Source organism: Globicephala melas, chromosome 11 (genome assembly GCF_963455315.2).
Source record: "Globicephala melas chromosome 11, mGloMel1.2, whole genome shotgun sequence".
NCBI classification, from domain to species: domain Eukaryota; kingdom Metazoa; phylum Chordata; class Mammalia; order Artiodactyla; family Delphinidae; genus Globicephala; species Globicephala melas.
Genome location: NC_083324.2, coordinates 79,153,551 through 79,169,004, shown reverse-complemented (window position 1 = coordinate 79,169,004; position 15,454 = coordinate 79,153,551). Strand labels below are relative to the sequence as shown.

The 15,454-nt window shown below is 60.0% G+C and overlaps 1 protein-coding gene across 2 annotated transcripts; it reads left to right on the top strand.

The window, feature by feature from the left end:
* The first annotated feature begins 74 nt into the window (after nucleotides 1-74).
* On the top strand, nucleotides 75-14,692 carry LOC115849415 (complement C4-A-like). Of its 2 annotated transcripts, XM_060308898.1 has the most exons (41): nucleotides 75-272; nucleotides 414-615; nucleotides 820-1,012; nucleotides 1,211-1,281; nucleotides 1,366-1,454; nucleotides 1,661-1,743; nucleotides 1,927-2,023; nucleotides 2,194-2,299; nucleotides 2,412-2,544; nucleotides 3,650-3,765; nucleotides 3,876-4,052; nucleotides 4,170-4,352; nucleotides 4,483-4,668; nucleotides 4,840-4,998; nucleotides 5,265-5,391; nucleotides 5,567-5,641; nucleotides 5,918-6,115; nucleotides 6,206-6,317; nucleotides 6,410-6,480; nucleotides 6,745-6,884; nucleotides 6,993-7,202; nucleotides 7,448-7,499; nucleotides 7,601-7,690; nucleotides 7,840-8,049; nucleotides 8,229-8,304; nucleotides 8,470-8,626; nucleotides 8,727-8,840; nucleotides 8,936-9,107; nucleotides 9,323-9,555; nucleotides 9,631-9,798; nucleotides 10,168-10,227; nucleotides 11,047-11,140; nucleotides 11,218-11,404; nucleotides 11,522-11,612; nucleotides 11,746-11,820; nucleotides 13,218-13,320; nucleotides 13,457-13,546; nucleotides 13,629-13,727; nucleotides 13,895-13,978; nucleotides 14,261-14,393; nucleotides 14,539-14,692. In XM_060308898.1, exons 1-41 carry the CDS (start codon nucleotides 208-210, stop codon nucleotides 14,678-14,680), a joined length of 5,223 nt encoding a protein of 1,740 aa, XP_060164881.1. In that variant the 5' UTR covers nucleotides 75-207; the 3' UTR covers nucleotides 14,681-14,692. The 2 variants fall into 2 exon arrangements, 1 of the variants encoding a protein (XP_060164881.1); XR_009566032.1 differs by lacking the exons at nucleotides 13,457-13,546; nucleotides 13,629-13,727; nucleotides 13,895-13,978; nucleotides 14,261-14,393; nucleotides 14,539-14,692 and having other exon boundaries at nucleotides 11,505-11,612; nucleotides 13,218-13,279.
* The last annotated feature ends 762 nt before the right edge of the window (nucleotides 14,693-15,454 follow it).

Here is a 15,454-nt window from a genome sequence, read left to right as displayed (position 1 = left end):
GATTCCCTCAGAGACCCAGGTGTCCAGGGTGCCCCCCTCCCAATACTGGGCCTGGGGCCAGTTGCAATTCTTGGTTGTCACGTGGTTTCCCGGCTTAGCTGGGCCAGGGGAGGAGCAAGGTCCAGAGTCAACTCTGCTCCAAGCCCTAAGTTTACCAGAAACGAGCAGGCGGACAGACGGGTCTGATCCCTCTTGGGTCCTCCAGCCATGAGGCTCCTCTGGGGGCTGATCTGGGCATCTGGCTTCTTCGCCTTGTCTCTGCAGAAGCCCAGGTCCCGGACACAGGATGCTGGAGAGCTCGAGCTGGGCCAGGGCTGGCGAGGGGAGAGCAGGCGCAGAGGGACCTGATTCAGGGGTGGTGGTGGAGGGGCCTGAGGGGAGGCTGGCCACTGACCCTCACCTGTTCTTCCCAGGTTGCTCCTGTTTTCTCCTTCTGTGGTTCACCTAGGGGTCCCCCTGTCAGTCGGTGTGCAGCTCCAGGATGCTCCTTCAGGACAGGTAGTGAGTGGATCAGTGTTCCTGAGAAACCCATCCACAACACGTCATGAGCTCTGCTCCCCAAAGGTGGATTTCAGCCTCAGCTCAGACAAAGACTTCATCCTCCTCAGCCTCCCGGTAACTGGCCGCCACTCCCTCCTGCTGCTGCCCAGCGCCTCCCACTCCGTCCTCCTCTGTCTTCTTGTAAACATCTTTGTCTTTTCACCGGCCCCCCCTCCCTTCCCCCCTCCCCTCCCGAGTTGTCTTCCCTGTTTCTAGCTCAGTCTCTGTCTCTCTCCTTCTGCTCTGGCTCTGACCCACTCCTGTTCCCTCTCCTGACAGACCTCCCTGAAAGGCGCGGAGGACTGTCGCCTCCATCTCCTCCACAGAGCCCCCGAGGTCCAGCTGGTGGCCCAGTCGCCATGGCTAACAAACAGACAGACAGACAGGCAGGGTGTCAACCTGTTATTCTCCTCTCGCCGGGGACACCTCTTTCTGCAGACTGACCAGCCCGTTTATAACCCTGGCCAGCGGGGTGAGTCTCAGCCCCAGGGCCCTCACCTTTCACTTCTTCCCTGCCCCTTGAGTGAGAAACCCCGAAGTGCCCCACAGGAAGGCCGCTTTGCAAGTATTTGTTCTCTTCCCCGTCGCTTCCTGGGGGGGATGAGGGGCCCAGGGCCCACCCTCCCTTGGCCCATGGTCTCCTGCTCACCTCCTCGCCCTCCATTTCCAGTTCGATACCGAATCTTTGCTCTGGATCAGAAGATGCGCCCGTCCACTGATACCCTCACGGTCACGGTGGAGGTGAGTCCCTGACCTCTGACCTTCCTGATCGGCGAGGGCTGCTGATCTGACCTCCAACCATGACCCCTTCTACTCCCATCGCAGAACTCTCGTGGCTTGCGTGTGCGGAAGAAGGAGGTGTATGTTCCCTCCTCCATCTTCCAGGATGACTTTGTGATCCCAGACATCTCAGAGTGAGCTCCCCACTCCTGCAGATCGCCCCCACCTACACCTCCCCAGCTCCCGCTTCCCCCAGCTGTCTGCCTCCAACACACGGTCCAGTCCTGAGCTCCCTGAGCCTCTGGTTCACCCCTGCAGTCCTCTTCCTAGGGACCTGGTTACTGACTCCCAGTGAGCCTCCTGCACAAGTGGGCTGAGTCCCTCCCTTGTCTGTCCTCAGGCCAGGGACTTGGAAGATCTCAGCCCGATTCTCAGATAGCCTGGATTCCAACAGCAGCACCCAGTTTGAGGTGAAGAAATATGGTGAGAACTGGAGACACGAGGAATAAGCAGCCCCTTTTCTGCAAGGAATAAAGGGTGGGAGGAGAGGAGGGGGTGTTGCAGGGCAGGGGCAGGGTGATGCGGCTGCCACAGCCCAAAGGGGAGGAGAGTTTTAAAGGGTCCTTTCACGAGAGTCTGACCTGCCCTCCATTCACCCTGGGTCAGTCCTTCCCAACTTTGAGGTGAAGATCATTCCGGAAAAGCCCTACATCCTGGCAACGCCTGGCTTTCTTAGTGAAATCCAAGTAGTCATCCAGGCCAGGTAACTCCCCCTCTGGTCCCTCACGCTGGGCCCTGCTCCCAGGGCTCCCTATTCAGTATGAACGTGCTATGGAGCCCCACTTCCCTCCCTTGCCCCGGGCCTCCTCCCTCTGTTCCATTATTTCCTCCAGCCCTCAGCCCAGCCTCCTCCGAATCTCTCTGTGGTGGCAGGTACATCTACGGGAAGCCAGTGCAGGGGGTGGCATATGTGCGCTTTGGGCTCCTGGGTGAGGACGGTAAAAAGACTTTCCTTCGGGGGCTGGAGAATCAGACCAAGGTAGGAAGGAGCGTGGGGGGTGCATGGGTAGGTGAGGAGAGGGAGGGAGGGTGAGGAGGTGAGGTGGGAGACTCAAGTCTCATTCCCTGTCCTGTCTTCTTCTTTGCCCCAGCTGGTAGATGGCCAGTGCCGAATTTCTCTCCCAAAGGCTGAGTTTCAGGGTGTGCTGGAGAAACTTAATATTAATATTAACGACCTCCCAGGGCTGCACCTCTATGTTGCAGCAGCGATCATTGAGTCTCCAGGTTAGTGGCTTCCCCTGATTATAACCCCAGACCCTCGCCTCTGACCTCTGAGCTGACCCTCTGTTCTCCAGCACCAACACCACCCTTCTTCCCTTCATCTGACACGCAAAGCCAGGAAAGACCCAGGAGACTATCTCTCTACAACTGATTTCTGGGTGGTTTCTGGGGAAGGGGGAGCTTCCCCCGTCTCAATGTATTTTTTTTCACCCATCCATCTATCTACCCAACCACCCATCCATCCATCATCTATTCATCCATCCATCCATCCATCCATCCATCCATCATCCACCCATCCATCCACCCATCCGTCCATCCATCCATCATCCACCCATCCATCCTCCCATCCGTCCATCCATCCATCACCCACCCATCCGTCCATCCTCCCATCCATCCATCCATCCTCCCATCCATCCATCCATCCATCATCCACCCATCCATCCACCCATCCATCCATCCATCCATCATCCACCCATCCATCCATCCATCCTCCCATCCATCCATCCATCCATCATCCATCCATCCATCCATCCATCCTCCCATCCATCCTCCCATCCATCCATCCATCCATCATCCACCCATCCATCCATCCATCCTCCCATCCATCCATCCATCCATCATCCATCCATCCATCCATCCATCCTCCCATCCATCCATCCATCCTCCCATCCATCCATCCTCCCATCCATCCATCCATCCTCCCATCCATCCATCATCCACCCATCCATCCATCCATCCTCCCATCCATCCATCCATCCATCATCCATCCATCCATCCATCCATCCTCCCATCCTCCCATCCATCCATCCATCCTCCCATCCATCCATCCTCCCATCCATCCATCCATCCTCCCATCCATCCATCCATCCATCCATCCATCCACCCATCCATCCACCCATCCACCCAGCAGACACATGTTATGCACCATCTGTGTGCTGCGTCCTGTGTTGGCCTCAGCAAACATAGAGATGGATAGGAGGCGTCTTGTGCCCTGAAGAGTTCAGCCTTGTGGGCAGGAAACACTTGAGCACCACCCGCCGCCCCGGGCTCTACTTTTCCTCTCTCCCCAGGTCTCTGTCTCCACCTCTGTCCGCCCTGTGTCTTGCAGGAGGGGAGTTGGAGGAGGCAGAGCTCACATCCTGGCGTTTCGTGTCATCTCCCTTCTCCTTGGATCTAAGCAAAACCAAGCGACACCTTGTGCCTGGGGCCCCCTTCCTGCTGCAGGTTTCTTCTGGAAGGGGGAGGATGAGCAGTGGGGGGAAGGGGCGGGGTGGTCAGGAGGGCACAGGGTCTCACTGACTGTGCTCTTCCCTCCGCCCCTCCCACCTACCTAGGCCCTGGTCCGTGACATGTCAGGCTCACCAGCCTCTGGCATTCCTGTCAAAGTTTCTGCCAAGTTGTCTTCTGGATCTACTTCTAAAAACCAGGACTTTCAACAGAACACAGACGAGAGCGGCCAAGTCGTTGTTCCCATTATCGTCCCTCAGACCACCTCAGAAGTGCAGCTCTCGGTAGGATTCCCCCTCAAGGGAGAGGGTGGGCTAGGAGAGAGGGTTCCCAGGCTGGGGGGAGAAGCTGGGTGCCTGGGTCCTTGCCACTGACCCTGCCACCCCTGCCCCTCTCTCCAGGTGTCTGCAGGCTCCCCCTATTCTGCCATAAGCAAGCTCACCGTGAAAGCCCCCCTGTCCAGAAGATCCGGGTTTCTGTCCATTGAGAGGCTGGATTCTCGACCCCCTAAAGTCAGGGACACTCTTAACCTAAACCTGCGAGCCGTGGGCATCAGTGGGAGCTTCTCTCACTTCTACTACATGGTATGCATGAGCTGGGTTGCAGAGGAGGACAGGGGTGCAGGAGGGTCTCAGGCAGGAAAGAACCCTTGGGGTGGGGTAGCGGCTTCAGGGCTGAGGATGTGCAGTGAAGAAGACACTGCTCTCGCCCCAGATCGTATCCCGGGGCCAGATAGTGTCTGTACATCGAGAGCCCAGGAGGGACCTGACCTCTGTCTCCGTGTTTGTGGACCATCACCTGGCACCCTCCTTCCACGTTGTGGCCTTCTACTATCATGGGGGCGTCCCGGTGGCCAACTCCCTGCGAGTGGACGTCCAGGCTGGGGGCTGTGAGGGCAAGGTAACTGGCATCGGGAGAGATGGTGTGTGTATATGCCGGGGGGGCTAAGAGAGAAGGAAGACAGGGTGATTGCAAACAGGGCGTGGATTTAGTTTGGGGTACACTGAAGTTGCACAAGACCGAAGGAAGTTCTCCCCACTCTGACTGCCCCCCACCTCCTGCCTCTGCCAGCTGGAGCTGAACGTGGATGGTAGCAAGGAGTATCGTCCTGGGGACACTGTAAAACTCAACCTGCGAACAGATTCTCCAGCCCTGGTGGCCCTGGGAGCCGTGGACATGGCTCTGTATGCTGTGGGCGGCAAGTCCCACAAACCCCTTGACATGGTCAAGGTTTGTCAAGCCCCTCTCCCTAATCCTCCCTCCCGCCCATGGCTCACCCTCCTGCTGCCCTGAGCCCTGGGCCCTGGGCCAGCAGGTCGATCTCACTCATGGACTCATCCCAGCCCTCCCTGAAGCCTTGGCCCCCGTGGCCTCTGTTTCCCCACTCTCTGTGTCTCTCGTACTTGTCCGTACCCTGCCCTCTCACCTGCAGCTGAGTGGCCAATCGTGCCTACAGCCACTCTTGTCTCTGCAACATCTCTGCCTTTTCTCGCCAGGTCTTCGAAGCTATGAACAGCTATGACCTTGGCTGTGGTCCTGGGGGTGGGGACAGTGCCCTTCAGACATTCGAGGCAGCTGGTCTGGCCTTTTCTGATGGAGACCAACTGACCCCAGTCAGAAAGAGTGAGAACAGAGGAGGAAGGGGAGTGGGTGGTGGGCAGATGAAGAAGAAGGAGGGGCCTGAGGGGGTAAGACAGGAAGAGGAGGGGTGGGAAGGGCTGGACCGGGAGAGGGGAGCAAGGAGGGGAGGTGGGAGGCCCTGCACCCCACAGCTGGCTGCGGTCCTGCTCTCTACCAGGTCTAAGATGTCCCAAGGAGACAAAGATCCGGAAAAAGAGAAATGTGAACTTCCAAAAGGAGATTCATGAGAAGCGTGAGTTGTGGGTGCCTGTGAAGCTCTCCACACTTGGGCCCACGGGTCAGGTGCGGGTCTGCCTTTTGGCTCCTGTGCTCCTGAGAGAGCCAGGATATGGTGTCGGGGCCAGAGATCCCAGTTCTGGGGTCGAAGGTGGGTGGGCCAGAGGCTCTCTCCTTTGGCCTCTCTTGAGTTCCCAGTCTCTCAGAGTCCTTGTGTATGTAGAGGTCAGGCTGGGCGAAGAGGCGTGTCTCGTTTTTGTTTCCTTGTGCCCACCCTCACCTGGCCCTGCAGTGGGCCAGTACGCTTCCCCCATAGCCAAGCGCTGCTGCCAGGACGGGCTGACGCGACTGCCCATGGCACGCACCTGTGAGCAGCGGGTGGCCCGTGTGCAGCAGCCGGCCTGCCGGGGGCCCTTCCTGTCCTGCTGCCAGTTTGCTGAGGGTCTGCGCAAGAAGGCCCGGGCGAGGGGCCAGGTGGGCCTTGCTCGAGGTAAGGGGCTGAGTGGGGTTGGGGGAGCGGCAGGGGCGCCTGGAGGGGCAGAACGGCACCCTCCTCATGGCCCTGCACTGTGGTCCCTAGCCAAGGAGCTCCTGCAGGAGGAGGACCTGATCGATGAGGATGACATCCCTGTGCGCAGCTTCTTCCCTGAGAACTGGCTTTGGAAAGTGGAAGCAGTGGACCACTCCTCCCAGTGAGGGCATGTGGTGGGCCCGGCCTTGTCTCTGGGCTGTGTCTGGGGCGGCTCAGCGTGTGACAGGGCTTCTCACCTTTCCCACCACGCAGATTGAGACAGCTGCTCCCGGACTCTCTGACCACGTGGGAAATCCATGGCGTGAGCCTGTCCAAAAGCACAGGTGCGGCCACCCTGCCTGGGCCGATGGCCTCCCTCGCCCATGCCCCCTTGACCCAGGCTCCCTGCTTAGTCCTCTGCTCTTAGTAGGAGCAGAGACCTGGAGAAGTCTGCACCCCATGCGCCAGGGCTGCGAGGCCAGAGAGCAGGGCCGGGCGGGGGTGGGGTGACGGGGCGGGGGGAGCTGGGGCAGCTCCCGGCCCTCACTGCTGGGATCCGCGGCTGGGATGCCTGCAGGCCTCTCATATGTGCCCCCTCTCTCCATCAGGCTTGTGTGTGGCCACCCCGGCCCAGCTCCGAGTGTTCCGTGAATTCCACATGCACCTCCGCCTGCCCGTCTCCGTCCGCCGCTTTGAGCAGCTCGAGCTGCGGCCTGTCCTCTACAACTACCTGGATACAGATATGACCGTGAGGCCCCTCGGGGGCTGAGCACACGGTGTTGGTGGAGGTGGGCCTGGGGCAGGTGAAGGGTGGGGAGCCTAACTGGGCTGGCCCTTCCTGTCTTCCTGCCCCCAGGTGAGCGTCCACGTGTCCCCAGTGGAGGGGCTGTGCCTGGCTGGGGGCGGAGGGCTTGCCCAGCAGGTGCTGGTCCCTGCGGGCTCTGCCCGGCCCATTGGCTTCTCTGTGGTGCCCATAGCGGCCGCTGCTGTGTCCCTGAAAGTGGTGGCTCGAGGATCCTTGGATTTCCCTGTGGGGGACGCAGTATCTAAGGTCCTACAAATTGAGGTGAGTGGAACACCCCTGAATCTAGGTCCCCGGGCTCCCAGATTTACCCCCCATTCTGGCACCCTCCCTGCTGGCCAGGCCAGAGGCTTAGCACCCAAACCCAATGCTTTGGTCTGTTTGCACCTCCTACGATTCTGATCCAACTCTGTCCCTGAAGTTCAAACTCTAAGTCCTGAGGAGTCTGCGCTGGGAGGGGCAGGGTCTAGCCTGTGTGATCTCTCACAGCTATGTTTCCTCCGAGACAGAAGGAAGGGGCCATTCAGAGGGAGGAGATTGTCTATGAACTCAACCCCCTGGGTGAGCAACACCCACGCCCAGCCATCAGGGTCCTAAGGGGGTCGTAGGGGGCAGGGGATATGGACAGCAGGACAGACTGCCAACTTCCCTCATCTCCCCAGACCCCCGAGGCCGGACCTTGGAAATTCCTGGCATCTCTGATCCCAATATTATCCCTGATGGAGATTTCAGGAGCTCTGTTAGAGTCACAGGTGGGAGTGTCCTCCGGTCCCTTCCCAGTGGCCACCCTTGGATTCATGTGAAACCTGCGGACCCCTGTTTGAGCCCATGACTCCATGACCCTCTGACCCTGGGCCCCCAGCCCTGCTCTCTGATCCGTAACCCTCTCCCTCCCTTATAGCCTCAGATCCATTGGACACTTTGGGCTCTGAGGGGGCCTTGTCACCGGGAGGCATGGCCGCCCTCCTGAGGCTTCCGCAGGGCTGCGGGGAACAAACCATGGTCCTCTTGGCTCCAACACTGGCTGCTTCCCGCTACCTGGACAAGACAGAGCAGTGGAGCATGCTGCCCCCCGAGATGAAGGACCACGCCGTGGATCTGATCCAGAAAGGTTCTGGGTGCAGCGGCAAGCAGGAATGGGGGCCAGGAGAGGACGATTAATGGAAGATGGGCAGCCTGGGTGGCTAGAGTGGGCAAGGGAGGGGGCAGCCAGTGGAAGAGGGGAGCGTGGCCTCGGCACAAGTAGCGGGAGAGTCAGTGTCCCCTGAGCAGCTGCCTCTCCTCTCCAAGGCTACACGCGGATCCAGGAGTTTCGAAAACCAGATGGTTCCTATGGGGCCTGGTTGAAGCGGGACAGCAGCACCTGGTGAGCTTGGGAGAGTGGTTCTGGGTTTCTGAGAGGGGCCAGGGCTGGTGGGGCAGAGGTGGGTACTATGCGGGGGTAAATAAATAACCAGGTGCCTGGGGGAGCGGGGCCACGTCGCCTACAGGGACCAGTCCCTATTCCTAGCCCTCCCTTCCTCCCCTCTAGGCTCACGGCCTTTGTGCTGAAGATCCTGAGTTTGGCCCAGGAACAGGTGGGCGGCTCACCTGAAAAGCTGCAGGAGACGGCCAAGTGGCTGCTATTGCAGCAGCTGGCTGATGGGTCGTTCCACGACCCCCATCCAGTTATTCACAGGGGCATGCAGGTACAGGGCTGGGAGGCTGGGCCGCGGAGCACAGGAGGGAAGGCGCTCCCTGCCCCTCCCCCTCCTGGTCGACGTCTCCTTTTCTCCCCGCTTCAACCAGGGGGGCTTAGTGGGAAATGATGAGACTGTGGCGCTCACAGCTTTTGTGGTCATCGCCCTTCATCATGGGCTGGCTGTCTTCCCGGACAAGAATTCAGAGCAGTTGAAGAGAGTGGTAAGGCACCCAACGTGTGTGCCCTTTGCTGATCCCCTTTCTCCTCAGGAATCCAGGTGTCCAGCCCGCAGACCTTCCTCCCCACTTTCTTCCAGGAAGACTCCATCTCAAGGGCAAACACCTTCTTGGGGGCAAAAGTAGGTTCTGGGCTCCTGGGGTCCCACGCAGCCGCCATCACGGCCTACGCCCTGTCGCTGACTGAGGCCCCTGAGGACCTGCGGGATGTTGCCCACAACAACCTCATGGCCATGGCCCAGGAGACTGGCGGTAAGGGGGCCTTGGCAGTGAGCCTGGGGCTTGGAGAACCTTGAGACCCCTGTGTCCAAAGGGAGAAACTGAATGAGTGAGGACACCCGGAGGGGATCAGAGCATAAGCAGGGATGGTTGGGGTAGAATCAGGCGAGCCTGATGGGGGGAGTGTCAAAGGGGCAGGCAACTAAGATCCTCCCCCTGTTCACCTGTGGGTCTCCTTTCACTCCCAGATAACCTGTACTGGGGCTCAGTCCCCAGTTCTCAGAGCAATGTCCTGTCACCCACCGTGGCTCCTCACAGCCCGGCAGACCCCGTGCCCCAGGCCCCGGCCCTGTGGATTGAAACCACAGCCTACGGCCTTCTACACCTGCTGCTTTGGGAGGGCAAGGGCGAGTTGGCCGACCAGGCTGCATCCTGGCTCACCCGCCAGGGCAGCTTCCAAGGCGGATTCCGCAGCACCCAGGTAGGGGCTGCCCTGGGGCTCTGGGGGTGGGTGGTCCTGAGACCAAGTGCCTGAGTCCTGGCCCATCCTCTGCAGGACACGGTGATGGCCCTGGATGCCCTGTCTGCGTACTGGATCGCGTCCCACACCACCGAGGAGAAGGGGCTCAACGTGACCCTCAGCTCCGTGGGCCGCAGTGGACTCACGTCCCACGTGCTGCAGCTGACCAACCACGAAGTTCAGGGGCTGGAGGAGGAGCTGCAGGTGAACCATTCCCTCCCCTGGGTCGCCAGGACACCTGCGCCTGCCTCGGCCAGACCAGAAGCCACCCCCTGTCCCCCACCCCTGCAGAATCCCCCGGCACCTGGTTCTGATACCTTTGTGGGAAGACTTACTGGCTCTGCTACCTGTAGAAAGTCACCTAGCCTCTGCGCTTCATTTTTCTCATCCGAAAATGAAACGTGCAGAGTCTACCCGACAGGGGTTTTTAGGAGATGGCAGTGAGATAATGCAGGTGAAGGTGAAACGTTGTGGAAAGCTGGGGAGAGGAGGTGGGGCTGCTCTTAGGGAGGAGATAAGTCGGAACAACAGGGTGCCATTCTGACGTCTCTTTCCCTTTTCTGTTTCCAAAAGTTTTCCTTGGGCAGCAAGATTAATGTGAAGGTGGGAGGAAACAGCAAAGGGACCTTGAAGGTGAGAGCTGGCAGCACTGCCCGCCCGGGCCCAGCAGGGTGAAGCCGGGCTGTTCAGTGGGAGACCTACCGGCAGACCTCACGGCTGGGGAGGGAGGAAGAGACACCTGGGGTAGCGTTCCCTGTGCTCCGTCCTGGGCAGGTCCCCCTCGCTCTGGTCTCCACCCTCTCTGGGTGCCTGTCGTCCCCTTCACCCCCCTCAGTGCTGATGCTTGAACACACCCGATGCCTCAGCCCAAGCCTTTCCCCTGAGCTCTGGGCCCCTGTGTCCCACAGCACCTCAGACGTGGCTGTGCCCCAAGCTCCTCCTTCCTCCTGGGTCCCCTTATCTGGCTGATGGAGTCCCTTCCCTACAGGAGCCCAGCTGCCACTCTGGGGGCCATCTTAGTGCCCCCCCAGCCCCAGCCCCTCCTTATGACCCCAGTAACTCCTCCTCTGCTTTCACCCCAGCCCTGCCCACCTCCCCAGCCAGCCAGATCCACCCGTCTACACAGGTCTCCTGCCCTTGAATGTGCTTCCCCTGCTGCTTGTCCCACGTGACACACTCATTCTCCTCCTTCAAGCCTCGGTCGGAAGCCTTTCCTGAACTTTCCATTCCAGCGTGCTCACCCCCAGGCCAGGCCCCCGCTCCCCACTCTGTCTCACCGTCTAACCCAACACCTGGGCCCGTTCGCATTCCTGGACTGGTCTGCGATGGGGATGAGAAGGGGCTGAAGGCCTCAAATCCCTTAGCCCAGGGAGGTGCCCTTCGGTGTGGCTCTGGAGAGAGCTCTGTGGCCCCAACTGTCCCGTGTCCTCCCCCCACCCCTTGCTGAGCCAGGTCCTTCATACCTACAACGTCATGGACGTGAAGAACACGACCTGCCAGGATCTTCAGATTGAAGTGACGGTCGTGGGCCACGTCCAGTACACAAGTGAGTGTTGGGGTCAGAGGCCGTGGGTCCCTGCGGGGCTGGTGCCAGGCCTGAGCCACGGTGCTGTCCCCGCTCAGTGGAAGCCAACGAGGACTACGAGGACTATGAGTACGAGGACCTTCCGGCCAGGGATGACCCGGGGGCCCACTCCCAGCTCGTGACGCCCCTGCAGCTGTTTGATGGCCGGAGGAGCCGCCGCAGAAGGGAGGCCCCCAAGGTGGCTGAGGAGCAGGAATCCAGGGTGCAGTACACCGTGTGCATCTGGTGAGCTCTGGGGGTTGCACTGGCTGAGTGGGGTGCTGTGGGCTGGCCCAAGGCTGGGGCTGGGTGTCTACAGCCTGACACACGGCGACCCGGACGACAGGGCATGTGTCTCCACAGGCGGAATGGCAAGGTGGGGCTGTCGGGCATGGCCATTGCAGACATCACCCTCCTGAGTGGATTCCACGCCCTGCGGGCGGACCTGGAGAAGGTGTGGCCAGACACCCTGAGGCCCCTGTGCCCTCGGGAGCCCTGCGCCGTCCCCGAAGCACCCCAGCTGCTGAGCCCCTCAGTGCAGGGGGGCCCAGGGCTACCTCCCTGTGACCAGCTCCCTTTCCCCACAGTTGACCTCCCTCTCTGACCGTTACATGAGTCACTTTGAGACCGAGGGGCCCCACGTCCTGCTGTACTTCGACTCGGTGAGCAAGGAGGGTGACAGAGGGGGGCACATACGGCACCGGGTTTTCTGAGCTCGTGTTAAGAGGTTTCCCAGGAGGCAGCTGTACCAGCGTCTAGTGCGCTTAGAGAGAACTCGTGATGTGAGCAGGGAGACAGGACAGGAGTGGCCAGAGCAGAGGCCGGGGAGGCTCCCTGCTGCCTGTCGGCGGGCAGGGGCTGAGCCCCTTGTGGCTTGGGGGCCAGTGCCAGTGCTTGGGGTGAGCCTTTTGTAAAGCTGAGCTGATTCAACTTGAGGGGCTGCTTTTGTTTTTTTGTTGTTGTCTCCCTTCCCGGTTTTTGTGTGTGTTTGTTTTGTTTTTGATATTAAAGTGTATTCTGTTTTTTAAAGTGATGGTGGTCCTAGACGAGTTGTTTTTGTTTTTCCACAGCCTTATCTGGCTAACACAAAGTTATCAACCCTCTGACGGCCCTCAAAAGTTGTTTTTGAACATTTCCTCTAACATCTTGGAGAAAATGTGCAAAAGGCGTGTTAATGCTGTGATACCATTAGCCAAGTGTTTGTGGTCAGGGGAGACCCTCCTGCCCCGTGTGTGCAGAGGGGACAGACCCTATTAGCTTGAGAAGCCAGGCAGAGGAGTCTGGTTGGACACAATGGAAAATGAGGAGCCAGGAGGATTGCAAGTCGGGTTGCTGACCACGCAGCTTAGGAGGGAAACCTGCGGGATACCAGGCTGGACTGGACCAGCGTGGGCACGAAGAGAGGGCTCTGGGCCTGGACATGAATGGCTGGGCCGCGTGGGAGCACCTGCTGTCGGGTTATGGCAGATGAGGCAGGCCTCCGCTGTGTCAGTGAAGGGAGGCTGTCCAGAGGCCGAGTGGGTTTGGAGGGCAGGCAGAGGGAGTTTGGAGAATGTAACACATCCTGCAACAATCCCAGCGCAAGAGCAAGGCTGAAAGCTTGGTTCGGGAATCGCCAGTCTGAAGGGTTTGGGGAGAGCCAGGGAGTGGTGAGACCTCCACAGGGGAGCGCAGGGGAGGGGAAGGGCCAGGGCTGGGCACTGTGCTTCTGGGGGGGAGGGAGAGGGATGTCAGAAGTGACCAGGTCAGAATCCGGGCTGGTCCGGAAGCTAGCCCCGAGCTTAGGGAGCGTTTCATGGAGAATGTGTCCATGATTTGAGACTCTGCAGAGGGGCCCAGGGCTCTGGAGACTGGGATGAGGTCACCACGTGGGCAGTGAAGTCACCAGAGACCTTGGGGAGCAGTTTTTAGAAATCCGGAGGCTGGAAGGTAACAAACTGTGAAGGACACTGACGATAAGATCAACCGGAACTGAACAGGCCAAGGAAATACATCAGAGCAGCCTGCAGGGCCCAGAGGTGGGTGCCTGACCTCTCCGCCCTCCCCCCGCCCACGCCAGGTCCCCATGTCCCAGGAGTGCGTGGGCTTCGGAGCTGTGCAGGACGTGGCCGTGGGGCTGGTGCAGCCAGCCAGCGCTGTCCTGTATGACTACTACAACCCTGGTGAGCACACCGGGGACACTCGGGAGGTTTGGGATAGGTGGCAGGGAAGGGTGGCAGGGAAGTCCTGCGGCTCCATGGGACTGGAGAGCAGAGAGGGGGGACTGCGCCCTAACGCCCCGGTCTGCTTTTTCTCCAGAGCACAAATGTTCTGTGTTTTACGGGGCACCAACTAAGAGCAAACTCTTGTCCACTTTGTGCTCTGGTGACGTCTGCCAGTGTGCTGAAGGTGAGACCCAGGGCCCAGGGGCAGGGGTGGGGAGGCGGCATGGTTGGGGCCTGCACTCGCTCATCTGGGCCCCCGACTTCAGGCAAGTGCCCTCGACAGCGCCGGGCCCTGGAGAAGGGGCGGCAGGATATGGATGGTTACAGGATGAAGTTCGCCTGCTACTTTCCCCGAGTGGACTACGGTCAGTCTTCCCGCCCGGGCCCCGGCCCGACCCTGGGCCACCCTCAGGGTCTCCTTGCTTGTGCCTGCTCCTCTCGGGCCACGGGCAGCCTTTTTGCTCTGCACTGACTTACAGCCCTTCAGCCTCCGGCTAACTAACCTTCCCTCCCTTCTCCTAAACCCCCACAGGCTTCCAGGTTAAGGTTCTCCGAGAAGACAGCAGAGCTGCCTTCCGCCTCTTTGAGACCAGTATCACCCAAGTCCTGCACTTCAGTGAGGAGACAGATAAGTGGGCGGGGCTGGAGGGATACAGAAGAGCTGAGCTCTGGCTTTGGGGCCTTCGCGCCTGGGATAGTGAGAATTCAGCCATTCTGAGCCCAAATCCCCTCGGCCTCTTAGAAGTTCTGGGCTCGTCCATAAACAGGAAAGCAGCCGCACCTCCCCGTCGGGAGCGGTGAGGGTCAAATGAGAGGCTCGGCGCAAAGCCCCTGGCCCCAGCGCTGTCCAGCCCCTTCTCTTCCCCTCTGACGACTCTTGTGGACGCTCTCCCCTCAGCCAAGGATACCAAGGCCACTGCTGCTCAGACCAGAAACTTCCTGGTTCGAGCCTCTTGCCGCCTTCACTTGGAACCTGGGAAAGAATATCTGATCATGGGTCTGGACGGGACCACCCATGACCTCAAGGGAGAGTGAGTTCTCCGGGCCCCTCGGTCTCTTGCTCTCCTCACACCTCACGAGGGAACGGATCCCCTGTCCCCTCAGAAGCCAGGTGCCTTGGGCTTTTCCACCTGACCATCCTCCTGACCCCTGCTGCCTGCCCCTTGGCCCCTGCAGCCCCCAGTACCTGCTGGACTCGAACAGCTGGATCGAGGAGATGCCCTCGGAGCGCCTGTGTCAGAGCACCCGCCAGCGGGCAGCCTGTGCCCAGCTCCGAAGCTTCGTCCAGGAGTACGGCATGCAGGGCTGCCAGGTGTGAGGGCTGCCCTCCCATCTTCCCCAGAGGGCCGGAGCCAGGGAAGGATCTCGCCTGGATCGCTGCCGCGCCCGGCCCCCCGCACGCAGCCCCAGGCAGCACCAGGGACTCAATAAAGGCCTGTGGCAGCAAAGTGTGAGTGTGTAGCTCCAGCACTGAGACCGGCATCCCCGCGGCCCCTTCCAGGGTCTGGGGCGCCCAGGCCAGGGTTTGCATAATCTTAGGCTCTCAGAGCCTGGGTGACCCTTGCCGTGTCCAGCTCTGCCTGAATCTCCCCCCGCCAGATGACCCCCTGGGAGCTCAGTCCCTCATAGTGACCACCCCAGGCAGATCACCCTGCACTCCGAGGATCCAGTGTCCACACCAGAGCCTCCCTTTCACGGTGCCTGCAGGGCGCTCCCCGCACCCATACAACCCATCACTGTGGCCTCAGGCGGGGCTGGCGCTCAGCCAGCACCTCAGCTCTTCTGCTTCGAGAGCAGCTATTCAGCTACACGTCTCCCAGTCTGTCCTCACGCAGTTGGCAGTTCTGGGGTCTTGCTTGTAGCTGAGACCTGGTCTGTCGAAAGCCCGTTTGACACTTGATCCCTTTATCAGCGGTATTAGGTAACTTTCCCAGAATTGTGCAATCCTCACATCTGATGATGTCTTCATCAAAAGGCCAACTGCTGTTCTACTGGGGTCAACCCTCCCCACCCGCCTGCCTAGCTCTCCCCCTTTGGCAGCACCCCTTGGGTCTGCAGGGCTGACCTAGAAATTCATCTAGAGAAATTTGCT

Excerpts from the sequence above, each read along its gene's own strand:
- LOC115849415 (XM_060308898.1), top strand. The coding sequence starts at position 208 with ATGAGGCTCCTCTGGGGGCTGATCTGGGCATCTGGCTTCTTCGCCTTG. Across the intron at positions 13,321-13,456 it reads GTATGACTACTACAACCCTG|AGCACAAATGTTCTGTGTTT; the intron begins GTGAGCACACCG and ends CTTTTTCTCCAG. Across the intron at positions 13,728-13,894 it reads CTTTCCCCGAGTGGACTACG|GCTTCCAGGTTAAGGTTCTC; the intron begins GTCAGTCTTCCC and ends AAACCCCCACAG.